The sequence below is a fragment of the Pteronotus mesoamericanus genome, unplaced genomic scaffold (assembly GCF_021234165.1).
Source record: "Pteronotus mesoamericanus isolate MK-2021 breed Mesoamerican mustached bat unplaced genomic scaffold, CSHL_Meso_final contig_164, whole genome shotgun sequence".
NCBI classification, from domain to species: Eukaryota; Metazoa; Chordata; class Mammalia; order Chiroptera; family Mormoopidae; genus Pteronotus; species Pteronotus mesoamericanus.
Window position 1 is genome coordinate 24,057,213 of NW_026555065.1, and position 15,850 is coordinate 24,073,062.

A 15,850-nucleotide genomic window follows, 5' to 3' on the forward strand; every position below is an offset into this window, starting at 1 on the left:
TGAGAGTGTGTGTGGGGAGCGGGGGTATGAGAGAGACCAGCTTCGAAAACAGCTCTAGCTGGAGTGACCAGGTGGAGCACACAGGGAGGGGTGGGCTCCCAGCTGGAACCAGTGTGGCTCTGGGCTCTGGGTAATAGGGGGCACTAAATGTGGGCAGCCAGGGGACAGCCAGGAATGTGGATGGGACTCTGTAACATCTAATCTCAGGGCTCCCAAATTTTAGCCTGTGGACAAGCCTGAGAAAGTGAGGGGAATGTGGGTGGGTATGTCATGAGCTTCTTATAAGCCAAATGTATGCTATTTATTTAATTATTTTAGAGAGAGCAAGAGGGAGGAAAACATTGATGTGTGTTTATTTATTTTTTGGAGAGAGGGAGAGGGAGGAAAACGTTGATGTGTGCAATAGAAACAAGGATCAGTTGCCTCCTGCAACTGGGGACCTGGCCTGCAACCCAGGCATGTGCACCCACCGGAATCCATCATGATCTTTCGCTTTGGGGAATGGTGCCTAACCAACTGGACCACACCAATCAGGGTCAAATATATGCACTTTAAAGAACTATCCTTAGAAGTGTCTGCAATTAAATCAGTAAGTAAGCATATCACTTCGAGGCATGAAATGAATTACCAAAAGAAATCTCTTAAAGATTCAAGTGTATTTTGTTGTTGTCGTTGTTGTTTTTTGGTGAGGGGCTGGTGAAGCATCAAGAACAAGGGTTTTCTTTTCCTTTAAAAGGTTTTTAAATAAGCGTTTTAAATTATATTTTAAAACCCTTGAACATAAACACAAAATTAAGGGGAAAAATAACCCAATGGTCTTTGTTCTAGTTTAAGTCCTTTCTACCTTTTCTAATTTCTAAAAGTGGCCTTTCTTGTATGAAATGATACAAGATAAAGGATAGCCAGCCCTCCCCCGCGCCCCCCCTCCCCGCCCCCTTAGCGCTCTCATTCGGTAAAGCAAAAGGTCTTTGAGCCCGGAACAGCTCAGAGCACCGACCACGGCCCAGGGCCGCTCTGCGCGCCGGCAACCCCGCAGCCTGCCGGCAGGGGTCAGGCGAGCTCCATGCAGGGCCCGCGGAACCGCCCGAGCCCCGAGAGCCTGAGCAGCACTCTGCAGCGAGATGCCTGGGGGGAAGCAGCAGACGCAGGACCCTGAACCTACCTTAAACTGACAGTCGCAACTATCGGCCACCTGGGTCTTGGGTCAGGGTTCGGTTGGGAGTGACATGGAGTGTGAGCCCCTCACAGGCCCCCACACCTCATTTACACGAGCTCTGGCTCCACCCAGTGTCTGGGAGGGGCTGGTTGGTCTGCGGTTGGTTTGTTCACGTGCCCCTTGGCCGCTCACCCAAGTCTCTTGGATGGGCCCCATGTCCAACCCTGTCTCCAGAACGGGGTTGTCGTGAAGATCAAGGAGCTAATGTAAAAACGAGACTTGAGAGGGCTGTCATTAATAGATTATATGGGTTTGGAATTAGGACTTGGGCCTCTTGGGAAGCATCCTCTGGGCCCCAGATAGGCCAGTTCTGAAAGGTTACCTGTGCCTCAGAATTACCCCTGGAGATGGGACTACGTTTGGGGCCCATGAAAGAATCTGCATTTTCTTCTCTTTAAAACAGATTGCCAAATTCTCATAAAGGGTATGCCCAGACCACACTTGGGAGAACCATTCCCTTAGCTTCTATTACCATCCCACAGGGCAAGCAGTAGGAAAGCAGGGATGGTAGTCAACAGGGGAGCTTGAACTGATAGTGCAAACTGCCTAAAATTGGAGTGGAATTACAGGCAGCCCCAGGAAGGAGAAGGGTTGGCAGCTGATGCTGTAGAATTGCACAGTGGGTGTAAACAACTAAAAACTCCCAAAAGAACCAAAGTGGAAGGGCCCCCTGCTCTTCCATTCATGATTCAGGCTACACTTTTTTTTTTTTGGCTTTATTTTTAAACATATCTTTTTCATATACAGCATCAGGAGAACAATCAATTTTTCCCCAAGCTGGTGGCAGGCCTTGTACCTCAACTTCACTGGACGAAGAACCGCATTCTGAATGTGGTTCTAACTACACTTTAAACCCAACAAGACCACCATTTTAGCCACATCCATCAACATACCAGGAGGCAGAGTGGAGAAGTTAAGGGTCAGTGCCAACAAGCCCTGGGTCTTTCCCCCCTCACACTGGCGCTAGGCTTGGGTAGGTATGGAATAGCTCTTGGCTACAGGCCAGGACCAGAAGTCAGAAGAGGCATCGCTGGGCTGAGAGCCAAGAAAACTAGTTCTCTCTTTTAGAGAACTTAAATGGAACAGCCCAAACCTGGTCCTCCCTAAGCTGCATCCAGGCAGCTGTGCAGTGGGGCCCCCGGAGGGAATTTTCAGAATCCCCGTTTCTACTGCTCTTGATTCTAGCTCCAGGTCTGACCTTGAAAAAATCTGTCTTAATCTTTTAAAATACATGGAGATGGTTTCCAAAAATTTATGAGCTTCCTTCTAGCTCTAAGATTCTTACCACTTTGGGCTTCCAAATTCCTTTAAAAAATCCCCGGGAATTTGGAAAATGGAGGCTGAGAGCTCTTCTTTCCTAAGTGATGATTCCATCCATATTCCCCTTTCACCTGTGAGGAGACTGGAGGGCAGGAGCAGGACCCAGAGCAGCCACTAAGGACATGGGGCTAGAGCCAGACAGGAGGCTGTAGCAAGTCAACTGCTTCTCCCCCAAAACACCAATGTAGAAGCAGATGGGTCTGCTTCATAATATGTTTAATATAAAATGGCAGCAGCCGCTGTGCAGTTGTAACAAAATTAGCCACAGGGTGTCCAGAGAAATGTATGCAGGCAGCCTTGGCTGGAGTTGAGCCAGCCGACGCAGGCCTGTTGCCCGGTCAGCTGCGGGCTGTCACATGGCCAGGGCTGGGTGGTGGGGATGGCACTGCAGCGCTGAAGGACTCAGAGGTGCTGCCAGAAGCCAATGTCAGGCTGATCCTTTACAAGCACGCCGACCTCTGCCCCATTGTTGACTCTGGACGGCACACACGCTTTGAGATGCCTATTTCCAGAGCTCTACCCCAAGATGGTGGGATTTCAGCCCTAAAGAAGGAAGCCCTTGGAGGGATGCAGGGGCTGTGCCAAGTGGGTACCTGCTCATAAGCTGCTGGAGACTGAGGCCTCTAGAAATTGCCAGAAACAAAGGCTATGTTTTGGGATTTTTTCCCCCTCTGGAAGCGGACACCGATCAAGGAGATGAGCAGAGGGCTCCCTGCCAGATGCTCAGCCAAAAAAGAGGCTACTGGCTGCCCACCCCCACGTGACCACCCTGGGAGGTGGGTGCGTCAGGCTTGGCAGTTAGAGAGCAAGGGCACAGGGTCACCGAAGCCCATCCTAATAATCCCAGAAAAGCCACTGTGCTTCCTGCCGTGTCCATTTTAAGTCACTGAACGCATTTTCTGGGCTGGCTGGCTGGTCTGGCTCTGAGGCCCCCAGTGCTGGGCAGCCAAGCAGTAGGACTTGCCACACCTCCAATTCCAAAAAAGGCCTTTCGGTGCTGAGAAGAGGGGTGAAGGTCTCGGGGTTAGTGGAAGTCTGCGTTGAAGGCTCTGCCAATGACCAGTCGCCTCACCTCACTGGTCCCAGCTCCAATCTCATACAGCTTGGCATCTCGCAGAAAGCGGCCCATGGGAAAGTCATTGATGTAGCCATTGCCACCTGCAGCCGGGGTTTGGGCAGAGAAGTACAACAGGAAAAGTGATGGGCCGTGGGCAAAGCAGGGGAAGAAAGCAGAAGGGGAAGGATAAAGAAACAGGTAAGAGGGGGGACCAATTAAAGAGCACCAGTGACGGGCGGTGAGAGGGCAGGGTATGGGGAATACCTTACTTGGAAGGACAGTGGATGAGGGGCTGGAAGGCCACCCAGAGTGCAGAGGATGGCAGGCAGGCAGGCAGAGGGGAGGACCGCTGGCAAGCATGGAGAAGGGGGACAAGGAGATACTGCATAGCACTTACTGGGGGCTAGCACCAGAGGAGGGAAGTTGCACAAGTCACAAAGCTGGTCAGTGGTAAAGCGAGGAATTTAAACTCAGCCCATCTGGCTCAAGTCTGTGTAACTTTGAAACAAGGCTGTCCCATCTCTGAGGTATCTCTCTCCCTCTCAGCTTCCCCATGTCCAGAGGACTGGGTGGTGAGGGTGTGAGGGGAGTGTTGCCGAAGGCAGTAGCAATCTGTGGCCTCCAGCAATTTTCTCATTTGCTTTTCCATGTTCTCCTAATAACTGGGGCAGGAGCCTATGGGCGGGAGCCAGCCCAGCTGCAGCTAACTGGAGGTCACAGCGAGGGGGGAAGAGGGGATCCCCTTCTGGAGGCAGCCATGGGCTCTGGGAGCAAGGGAAGCCCGGGAGTGGGAGTGGGGGCCACTCACCGAAACACTGAATGCCATCCAGGGCCACCTGTGTGGCGCACTCAGCTGAGTAAAGAATCACACCCGCGCAGTCCTATGGGAGGAGGTCCCAGGTCAGCAGGGCCCAGCAACCCACCCGCTGCTTCCTTTTGGGCAGGCCTTACCTTGGCAGTGCAGTGGCCCTCATCACAGGCCTTGGCAACATTGTAGACGTACTGCCGACATGCCATAAGGCGGGTGTACATGTCGGCCATCTTCCCCTGCATCAGCTGGGCACACAAGGAGGTCATAAGTCAACATGCTAGAGCCACATTCCTCAGACACTCTCCCTAGTTACCAAAAGCAGATCAGCAGTAGCAACCTAAGAGCCAGAATGGGAATATCAGGGCACAGAGAGCAGACAGGACTTACTTAGGATGACAGAGATGGTAGCAGGTCTGGAGTTAAGGCCATAGGGCTGCCGCTGCACCCTGAAGTGGCCCCCACCCACCACCACCCTGATTAATGTCCTGCAGCTCTTCAGACCAGAAATGCCATTCCCTTTCCCCATGCCTCCCCAAACCTGCATGCCTCACCCTCCAACCTCACAATGCCTAGTTCATTCAACTCAAACAGGAAGTGAGGTGACATGTGATGAACTTCCGGACAACTTCCAAAGGCCAAATAGCAGGCTGAAGAAGACTGCATTCCAAGCACTCAAACTCATTTTGCTGGGGAAGGATAGTAAATGCCCCATAGAGCATTTCCTCTATATTCATTTGTTAAAGAAAACTTGAACCCAATGGAAGAGCACATTTCAACAAAGCATTCCACTCACCTGGAAGTGGCCGATCTTCTGGCCGAAGGCTTCCCTAGCGTGCAGATAGGGAATGGTGTGGTCCAAGACGGCCTGCATGAGCCTATGGGCAAGAGAAAGACATTGGGGCGGTGCCTCACTGTCCCCCAGCTGCAGCTGGAGTGGCAAAATGCCAGTGTAGAAAAGGCCTGGGGCAGGGGGTGGCAGCCCATTGAGACAAGGAGCTGGAGTTCTGGGGAGGAGAAAAGGAGAGTAAGGGCACTGGTTATCCCTGCTCAGTCGCTGCACTGATTGCACAGGGCTTATGCAGGGGTCCTGCATAGGGGGCCTTAACGCCTGGGTGTCCACTTTTCATATCCTGAGTAACTAAGCAGTATTGCTCCCCAGGCCTTTTGTCTTTCAACTAATCTTTCCCTTTATCATGAAGAAATTACACGGGGGAGAAGGAGGTTCTTCTAATCTCCAGGAGAGAAGGTGTACTGGCCAGGGGGTGGGTTCCCTTGGCCCACAAGGGGAAGGCTGCAGCTGCTGTTTGCCAGGGCACCGCTTGCCAAGGAGGCTGAAAGCCCAGCCCCATCCCTGAGCCCCACACTCACCCCACACTCACCCCAGGGGTCCACCAGCCAGCACCAGCCGCTCCAGGTCCAACCCACTCATCAGCACGTAGACACCTTTACTTAGATGGCCCAAAATGTTCTTAGCTGCCGGGAAAAGTGCTGGTCAGAGGGAAGAGGGCTGTCCACAGACTTCTCACTTTTATAAAAGCGACTAGGATTGGTACCACGGCTCTCATACGAGGCATTAAAATATGTCACCTGGCCCTGGCCAGGTAGCTCAGTTGCTTAGAGGTCCTCCCTTAAAGTGGGAAGATCTTTTTTTTTTTTCAATCTATGACTAAATCCCAGAAGCCACATGCGCACAAAAACAGTTGATATATTTAACCACCTTAAAAAGAAAACACTCCTGGCCCTGATTGAGTAGCTCAATTGGTTAGAGCGTTGTACTGATACACCAAGGTTGTGGGTTCGATCCCCATCAGGGCACATACAAGAATCAACCAATGAGTGCATAAATAAGTAGAACAAAGAAAGCAATGTTTCTCTCACACCCTCTTTAAAAAAAAAAAAAAAAAAAATCACCTGCCCTTCAATTAGGGTGCTTCTGGGTAAGAGAAAAGGATGGGAATTACCACTTTGAGTCAGAAGTATGTTTGCTAGACAGAACCCTACCCCCTACTATCCACAAGATCAGAGCAAGGCCCAGTCCTTAGGTTTTCTCCTTCTCCTCTTCCTCCACTGCCTTGGATGGGAAAGGAGAAAAGCTAATTTGGTCTAGAAGTCAGCCAAACCTTTCCTAGGTGTTCGTTTGTCTATTTGTTTTTTAAACACCTGTGTCCATGACTCTTTCCCCCAGGCTGAGCCTGCTCTGGTCCCATATCACCTGTCTTCTCCCTTCCAAAGGTGGTCCCTAGAAAAGTGACTGTCCAGGAGATGGGCCATTCAGTACTAGGGACAGAAACTGCTGAGCACCTCTCCACCCCAGAAGCCGGGGCCCTGGATGACCCTGGAGAGTTTTCCTGCTTACAAAGAAGGACCTGCCCTGTGCCCAACTCCTCCAATGCTTCTTTGTAGCACTTTTCTTGGAAGGCAGATCACGGCACTGAGGGGTTGGTCTACGGCTGAGGTGCAGAACAAACCTGGTTGGTGATCAAATCTGTGTCCTTGGTCTCATTAGCACATGAAGGGTATGCTGGCTCTCCCACAATGTGTCACATTTTCAGTTACACTTCAGGGGAGAATGTACTGAAACTGAACTGCCTTCCCTTCACACAGTCCAGCTTCCACCAGTGTATTTGGATGGTTTTTTAGCATTGTTAATGAATACCTCACACAGGCTGTACGGGGAAATGCACAAACAAGGACATTTGAAGGACATTAGCGGGCAAGGGCAGATCTTATCTTTCAATTCCAGATACTGGAATGCAACCCCAGACACAAGTGTGCTATCCACACGGGAAGCACCACCTTGGACTGCAGCCGGTCGGGCACACGGGGAAGACGGCTGCCCAACAGCCCCAGAGCCCCACACATGGGCCAGAGCAGTGGCAGGCCCACCGTCGAGCCACAAGTCAGTGGCAGGCTAACAATGGGGCGCCTCTCGAACCCAGAGATGGGCTTTCCCAGCTTCTGAAGGGGTCAGGACAGGGGCTCACCCTTTCTCAGACACTCACCAGGAACCTTGCAGTCTTCAAAGACTAGTTCACAGGTATTAGAGCCCCTCATCCCCAGCTTGTCCAGCTTCTGGGAGGTGCTGAAGCCAGGCATACTCTTCACAGAAACAGAAGGCAGCCTTGATTACAGAGCAGGCCCCAAGGGGGCCTAGCAAGGGAAGATCCCTGCAACACACCCACCTTCCCATCAAGTCCCAGCACTCGCACGGCACCCCGGAACTCCCCGCCCAGCGCCCCCACCAGTACACAGGCACTCAGCTCCGGAAGCTCCGGCCCTGGCATCCCGCCCCGGACCCCAGCCTTCTCCCTGCTGGCTGGCCTTCTCCCTGCTTTCCACAGGAGCACTTCCTTCTCAAATGCCTGATCCCTGGGGCCCTCCTGACCCTTCCTGGCTTTGTTTCCTTTCCTTAGGGAAATCGCTTCCAAGACATTCTCACCAGCCCATTCAATTCCTTCGGCCCTTTGTTCCTCAGCCATCTGTACCTAATTGAGTCCCAGCCGGGATCAATTCAACCACCTGTGCTGTGTGCTCTGACCTGGGCTAATCAGGCACACTGTGGTTAAGTACCAGAGGAGAACGAGTTCCTCCCCTCACCTCCTGGCTTAAGAGAGGCATTACACAACCTTGAGGTTTCAGATCTTAGCCAGGTCCTTTGGGCTACTCACTACTCTTGTCTGCCAGTCCTAGTCAGCTACTTTCCCCCTCTCCCTAGAGTATGAGAAACCTTCACGACACTAATTCATGGAACTGTCTACCCACTCCCTCACCCCGTGGTTCCCAGCCCTCACAGGTGTCCTGGCCTTCCACCTCAAGGTCACAAGGCAGATGTTCCTTCCCCATTACCTGTAACCAGCCTTACCTCTTCTCCCTCAGCTCTCCATTGTGTTTTGCACACATCTTAAGCTCTCCCTCTCCTATTTTCCTTAAACTTTCCCCCAAAATTTGCTCCACTGATCTCAGACTTGACCCATCCTTCCTAGACTCCACTTTTTGGCCACTCTCCTTTCAGTCTGCTCTTTTGCCTCACCTACATCCCAGGGAGCCTTGGCAGAGCACACAGGGTTGTGGTTTGGAACCAGCTGAAGAAATCTGTCTCTGGCACGACCGTCAGGAGACAAAGGCCTCCCACAGTGCACTACCCTCTCCACTCACCTTCTCCACGATGAAGGCTGTGATGCCCCGAGAAGCTGGCATGGCAGCCAGATCAGTCTTAGCATAGACAACAAGGACATCGGCATCAGGACCATTGGTGATCCAGAACTTGCTGCCATTCAGGATGTAGTAATCTCCTAAAAACAGGATCTCAGCTACTAAACACCGGCAATGTTGGCCCATCTCAGCCAGTCAGCCTCCAGACCTGCTAAGCAGGAAGCTGCCCAACTGGAAACAGTTCTGACAATTAGCAGAGGCCACCCACCCCCAATTACTGCTCCCTCACCCTGACAAGGTCTGTCCCGCTGTCCATTTCAGCCCCTAAATCATGAGAGGCCTCACCTTTCTTTTCTGCTTTTAGCTTCATGGAGACAACGTCAGAGCCAGCATTGGGCTCACTCATAGCCAGGGCTCCGATGTATTCACCACTGATCAACTGCAAAGGAAACCCCAGAGGGCCTGGTTATGACTTCAGAAATACCTACTGGAGCTCAGATACTTCTTGCCTGTTCATACGACACCCCTTCAGACTTCTCTCAAAGACTAGGGTATTGGTAAAGTCTTACAAGAGAAGTCCAGGATCTTCAAGGCTGAAAATACTTCTGCTTTTCCTATCCTCTTTGCATAGGAAGCAAGTCCTAGTCTTCAGTTTCTTTAAGTGCTCTCTGCAAATGTTGTCTAGTGATGAATTCAGGAGGTCTGGCCCTATTTTTAATTTTTTTGACTAAAGTATTTGAAAGCAAACCCCTATCCCTTCCTAATCATTCTAGTTCAGGCAGCATGCTACAGAAGGCAAGCTGGACCAGCTCTCGCCAAGAGGGGAGCGTGCCTTGGGGATGGTGGTTGTACAGTGAGAGCAGCGTGTGTTTCTCCATTCCCATCTCCTCACCTTGGGGAGGTACTTCTCCTTCTGGGCCTCATTTCCATTGCGCACAATCTGATTGATGCAGAGGTTGGAGTGGGCACCATAACTGAGTCCCACCGCTCCAGAGGCTCGGGATATCTCCTCCATGACCAGCACATGCTCCAGGTAGCCCAGGCCAGAGCCACCATACTGGACTGGGAGTGGAGGTTGTTCAGGGGAGCAGAAGAAACAGCCCAGATTAAACCAGGACATTGACAGGAACCTAACATTTATTGACAACAAAGTCTAAGTTCCCCCTAACAGTCAACAGGCTGATGCCATGGACTCTGCTTACAAGCACACAGAACTGGTTTTGCCAGCTGCCTCTGTCAGCTGAGGTGTGGTTCAGAAAACAGTCATTGCAATTTCCACTTTACCCCAGACAGACCTTTTCATGAAGAGAAGAGAACCTGAGTACAGGCTATTCTGAAAGTATAGGTGCAGAGGCAGATGACTAAAGAGGATCTGGAGTTTAACCAAGAAACACGAAGAGGGAAGATCAAAGTATGAAGAACAGATACAAAGCAAAGGATGTGTTTGTAAAGGCCTGAAGAAGGTGAGATTTTCATAGCATAGGTTTGGACTATCAACATGCTGTACACCTTAAACTTACACATTACACGTCAATTATATCTCAATGAGAAAAGTTAAAAGAATTAAAGAGAGACTTCTGGTCAAGATGGTGATGTGGGCAGACAGGGCTTGCCTCTTTGCACAACCATGTCAAAATTACAGCTAAAATATAGAACCACCACCACTTAGAAACATCACAAATCAAGTTGAATGGAAGTGTGACAACTGTGGAATTAAAAAAGCCACATCCATCCAGACTGGTGGGAGGGGTGCAGATGCAGAACAGGCTGGCCTCACACCCACGTGGATAGAAATTCGGGAGGAATATCTCGGGAAAGAGGAGTGCCAGACCCAAACCAGGTCCCCCAGCCCAGGATTCCAGTGCCAGGAAGGTAAGTCCCCACAACTTATGGCTGCAAAAACCAGCCGGGATTGAGTTGGTGGAGAAGGCTGCTGGAGCCCTGAGCAGTCCCTCTTGGGGAACCCACACATGGACTCACCTACTCAGACTTGCTCCCTCTGAGCACCAGCGCCAGGGTGGTAGCTTGAAGGGCACCCGTGGTACACAGGGCTTTCGAGCATCGGGGTGAGCAGAGGCCATTGTCCCTTTGCCGAGCCCTCCCTGCCACAGAGTCAGTAGGCTGGTGCCATATCTGAGACTCAATCAAACTTGCCATTTGACCCATTTTGGGGATCACAGAGGCTCAACCCTACCCAAGCTACTTTTCCAGAATGGCTGGTTTTGGCTCCTAAATCCTATCAAACAAGCAAGAGCTGGCTTCAGTGAGCCCTAGCAGCAACCAGATTAGAGTCACTGCTTGGCTTCACCTGGGAATGTCTAAGCCCAACACAAGTAGCAGCTGTCTCAGGTTGCTTTATAGCTCAGGCAGCATGCCTGGGTGGAACACTGGTGGCAGCTGACCTTGGCCTGCACCACTCAGGAAACCCCAGGGCCAGCGCACCCAGTGGACACCTACAGTCCATGTTGGAGCATCACCACCCTGCCCCTGCACAACTGATCCTCCACAGAGGTTAGAGGTTGGTGGTCAGTGGTCACAGCCAGTCTTTGCAGCTGACTGGCCTGGGTAAATCCCTCCCATTGATCTACCAAAAGCAATCAAGGCTCAACTACAAAAGGAGTGTGTACTCAAGTCACACAAAGGGCGCACCTTGAGTACCCAGCTTGAGTGATGGCGGAGACTGTGCCACTGGACCCTACATGACACCTACTACATTAGGCCATACTACCAAGACACAGTCAAAGCAGCTCTACCTAATACAGAGAAACACAGAGGCTGCCAAAACAAGACAAAAAAAACCCCCAAAACAAACAAAACACAAGGCCCAAAATGAAAGAACAGATCAAAACTCCAGAAAAAGAGCTAAAAGAAAGCAAGATCAGCAATCTATCAGATGCAGAATTCAAAACATTGATTATAAAGATGCTCAAGGAACTTAGTGAGGACCTCAGCAGCATAAGAAAGACCCAGTGAGAAATGAAGGATACACTAACTGAAATAAAGAACAACAGTAGAATGGATGAAGCTGAGAATCAAATCAATGATTTGGAACATAAGGAAGCAAGAAACAACCATGCAAAAGAAGAAGAAAAAAGAATCCAAAAAAATGAGGATAGTATAAATGGCCTCTGGGACAACTTCAAGAGTTCCAACATTTACCTCATAGGAGTGTCAGAAGGAGAAGAGAAAGAGCAAGAAATTGGAAATCTATCTGAAAAAACAGTGAAAGAAAACTTCCCTAATTTGGTGAAGAAAACAGACATGCCAGTCCAGGAAGCGCAGAATTCCAGTTTCGATGGATGCAAAGAAGCCCATTTCAAAACACATCATTAAAAGGCCAAAGGTTAAAAATAAAGAGAGACTCTTAAAAATAAGAGAAAAGAAGTTAGCTTCTGGAAGGTTGCCAGATAGGAGGGCAGAAGGGGAGAATGGGTGAAGGGGTGAAGGGATTAAGAAGCACAAAGAGGTAGTTACAGAACAACCACGGGGATGTACAGTACAGTACAGGAAATGGAGTAGCCAAAGGACTTACAGGCATGACCCATGGACATGAGCAATGGTGGGGGGATTCCCTGAGGAAATAGGGGATGCTGGGTGGGAGGGGACAAAGGGACAAAAATCAAGACAACCGTAACAGCATTATCAACAAAATATAATTTAAAAAATAAAATAAAAAAGGCAAGATTAGCCCTGGCTGCTGTGGCTCAGTGGACTGAGAGCCGGCCTGCGAGCCAAAGTGTTGCTGGTTCAATTCCCAGTCAGGGCACAGGCCTGAATTGCGATCCAGGTCCCTGGATGGGGGCGCACGAGAGGCAACCACACATTGATGTTTCTCTCCCTCTCTTCCACCCTCCCTTCCCCTTTCTCTAAAAATAAGAAATTAAAAAAAGAAAAAAAACAAGATTACTAACAGGGAACAGGAGAGTCAAAGCCTGAGAGAAAATCCAGTGGGCAGCAGAGGGCAGAAGAGACGCTGGCAGGGAATTTCAGAACTCCTCCTAAAAATGTGCCTTCTCCTTAGCAGTAGATCCAAAATCAAAGTGGCTGGGTCATCGGTACCAACCCCCTCCTCTGCTTTTTTGGTAAACCCTTGTGAGATCCTCTGCATGTGTTCACTCTGACCAAGAAAGGCTCATCCAAGGCCCTGAACTCATATCTGGCTTTTTCTTCTTTTTTTGCATGTTTTAATATATATTTATTGATTATGCTATTACAGTTGTCCCTCTCCTTTATTCTCCTCCATCCTGCATCATATCTCGCTTTCTTTTCAAGGTTCTGATTTCTAACTACCTCTTTCTTCTATTAAATGCCATCTGATTCAGAAGCATATCCTCTGTGGTGGTTCACAGCCTCCAAGAAACAGTGGAAGAAACAGCCTTGTTTGGGAGTTCCCAGTGGCCTTCCCCAATTTTGAACTGGCTTCCTTTTATTGTTACTCATGATGTAACTTTCTATGATCAGTTCAAATCCAAGAACTGTCTCCAGGCAGTGAGAGGAAGATTTAAGAAGTATATTATGTGCTACTTCTATTCCAATGCCCGAGGACTATAAAGTAAAGCAGGTTGTGCCATCCAGGCTTTGGCTGGTGGGACCATAGGCTCATCTATTTACTGGGTAATGTAAGACAGGCTGGGTCTCTCCTTCAGAGGCCAACACCCAAATCAGAGCCCACCAGCTCCCTGCCCTTTTTCCCTGAAAGCAAGCAGTAAGACCCACAAGGGACACAGGGCAGGCCCAGGGACAACGTATTGAACACATCATCCGGCCACCTCAGGTGTAGGCTCAGACAGGCATCCCTGTCCTCCATACTGCCACCTGTTCCCAAATGAGCCCCAGGGCCAGGCTATGTGTCTAGATGTGATATTGGCAGAGTAGAGTTTAGGGACTGGACTGAGGTGCGAAGACAGCTGCTAAAATCACATGGGGGAGCTTATTAAGCACGCAGACTTCAAGAGTCCAGGTGATCCTAATCTGAGTGAACCACAGTGGCCTAATCTCTCTGCTTTCTCATTGTCACTGCCTAATGAAATAGAACGGCTGACAGTCTATGGGTGCTTTCCCAGAACCAAGGGGGAGGAAGTTCTAGGTTTCTTTGAGCACAATCTTTCTACTCCTTTCCTACTTCATTTGGGACTGGTGTTAAAGGGCAGACAAGAAAAGTTATCTTTAGGGAATGAAATTATACTCACCAGGGGCTGTAATGCCCAGGACTCCCAGTGTCCCCAGCTGCTTCCAAAACTCCTGTCAGCAGAACAGAGTGAGTGCAATGAGTTGTGAGAAGGCAGCCAGTAACAGTACTTGAACACCTGGAACAACAGACCCAAATGTTTCACAGAAAGGGGCTGCAGTGTTAAGGAGGTTTCATTTACCAGAAGATTGTATGAGCTCTTTTAGGCTGCAGTGTAATTACCAGCCCAGCTCCCAAACTGCCCCTCTGCCCCTCAGTGTGGGCCTCAAGACTCACTCGAAGGTTCTTGAATTCATTGCTTCGATCAATCTCCTGGGCCTGGGGGGCTAGATGCTCCTGAAGGAACTTAGCCATGGTCTGACGAAGCTAGAGGGAGAGAGGTAGACAAGGATGCCTCTTAAACAGTACATTATTGCCACTTAAGACAGTGTCCCCACTACTGAGGACACATTCAGGCAAACAGGGCCCAAGATATCTCACCAAACAACATCAGACTGAAACTTAGAAGCACTTAGTTTATGTTTCCTCGGAGATATGTTCACCCCACTTTCTCTGCATTTTTTTAAAGATTTTATATATTTATTTTTAGAGAAGAAAAGGGAAGGGAAGGGAAGGAGAAAGAGAGGGAGAGTAATATCCATCAGCTGCCTCCCACACACATCCCAAGTGGGAAATGTCCTGCAACCCAGACATGCCCCTGGCATGCACCCTGACAAGGAATTGAACCAGCAATCCCCTGCTTTGTGGAACCACACTCAACCAACTGAGCCATCCCAGTCAGGGCTTCACCTCTCTGTCTTGAGGTCCTAAAAAGAGACAGCTTGAAAATGATTTTTTTAAAATGCCACTCCCCTACATAAAATCATTCCATGACTTTCCTTTGTACTTAGGATGCCAAGGTCCTGCATGTGCTGACCTTCATTGACCCTTCCAGCCTTCCTCAATACCCTAGCCCCCGACACACTGTGCCCTCTTCAGATCTAGGAGCCTGTCAGGCTCTTTTCTGCCCTTTGTCTAAAAGGGATTACTCCCGCCAAAAAATGTCTGGTTCAATTCCCAGTTAGGACACATGCCTGGGCTGCAGGTCATGTCCCCTGGTAAGGTGTGTAGGAAAAGAAACTGCTAGATGTTCCTCTCTCACATTAATGTTTCTCTTCTTTTCTTTCTCCCTCCTTTCCCCTCTCTCTAAAAATGAATGAAGGAATGAATTAATTAAAAATAAATAAATGAAAGGGATTACTCAAAGAGATTAGAAACTTTTCTTGGCAGGAAAGTTTGAGAACTAGAATTGATTTCTAGTTTTCCAGGGCGATTTTCTGTCTCCTGTCTGTAAATGCAAAGGGGCGTTAAGAGTTCTGGGAGGCACTGGCACGTGTTGGCTGTTACAAGAAAAATCAAGTTCTAGAGGGCGTTAAGGCGGGGAACTGTGTCTGAGAGAACAGTCGCCTCCCCTCTGGAAGGGCTCTGGTTCAGCTCCATCTGTAATGACATCTTTCACGTATTTTGCTCAACTTTGTGCTTGGCCTGTGGGGGCAGGGCGGTTAGAGTACATTGCATAAAAAAATCCCGGAGGTGTGTATTTCAAAAAGATTTGTTGAGGATTACTATCAACCCGTTTGAGAACCACAACCTTGCGTAAAATGTTCAGCTGTAAGGAGACTTCAGGCAGATTGTGGACCCTTTGGCCACATACAGATGGCCCCCGCCAATCCTTCATCAAAACACCATGAGTTTCCCAGGAGCTTTCCTGTCTGACTCCTCACCTAACTCTCGCAGCCTGGCACACGCCGCAGTTACGTGGCAGCTGGGCGGAAGAGTGTCAGGCAGACCACGAAGCAGGCAGCTGGGGCCAAGGCTAGGAGGCCTTGAGGCCGGGAAAGGGGTCAGGCTCCCTACCTGCTTCTGTTCCTCCTTTAGCCCGTTAACTGCATCGTCCACGGGCAATAGCGAGTGGGCCCGTTGGGGAACGAGGCGGGCGAGCGGCGACAGCGGCGTCTGCAGCCTCCAGCTCGTCGCGCACCGTCCCAGCAGCCAAGCCTTCGTCGCCATCTCTTCCTTGCAACAGACCCAGTGCCAAAGCAGAAAGGAGTCCGCCCCCGGGAGTTC

General features: G+C 49.9%; 1 protein-coding gene across 2 annotated transcripts; it reads right to left on the bottom strand.

Moving 5' to 3' along the window:
• Window positions 1-1,916: 1,916 nt before the first annotated feature.
• Window positions 1,917-15,849, bottom strand: IVD (isovaleryl-CoA dehydrogenase). 2 transcript variants are annotated; one of them, XM_054565584.1, is made up of 12 exons: window positions 15,641-15,848; window positions 14,021-14,110; window positions 13,746-13,797; window positions 9,449-9,618; window positions 8,902-8,995; window positions 8,560-8,696; window positions 7,407-7,503; window positions 5,784-5,877; window positions 5,198-5,279; window positions 4,545-4,649; window positions 4,402-4,474; window positions 1,917-3,694 (listed from the first exon to the last, which is right to left on the bottom strand). In XM_054565584.1, exons 1-12 carry the CDS (start codon window positions 15,791-15,793, stop codon window positions 3,561-3,563), a joined length of 1,281 nt encoding a protein of 426 aa, XP_054421559.1. In that variant the 5' UTR covers window positions 15,794-15,848; the 3' UTR covers window positions 1,917-3,560. The 2 variants fall into 2 exon arrangements, with proteins under 2 accessions (XP_054421559.1, XP_054421560.1); XM_054565585.1 differs by lacking the exon at window positions 4,402-4,474 and having other exon boundaries at window positions 15,641-15,849.
• Between the last annotated feature and the right edge of the window lies 1 nt (window position 15,850).

What these genes read in the sequence shown, in the direction of transcription:
- IVD (XM_054565584.1), bottom strand. Translation starts at nt 15,793, where the DNA reads ATGGCGACGAAGGCTTGGCTGCTGGGACGGTGCGCGACGAGCTGGAGG. An exon ending in CAGCCTTCATCGTGGAGAAG is followed by an intron (nt 7,504 to 8,559) that starts GTGAGTGGAGAG and finishes GTTTCTGTGAAG; the next exon opens with AGTATGCCTGGCTTCAGCAC. An exon ending in AGGGCCACTGCACTGCCAAG is followed by an intron (nt 4,475 to 4,544) that starts GTAAGGCCTGCC and finishes CTCCTCCCATAG; the next exon opens with GACTGCGCGGGTGTGATTCT.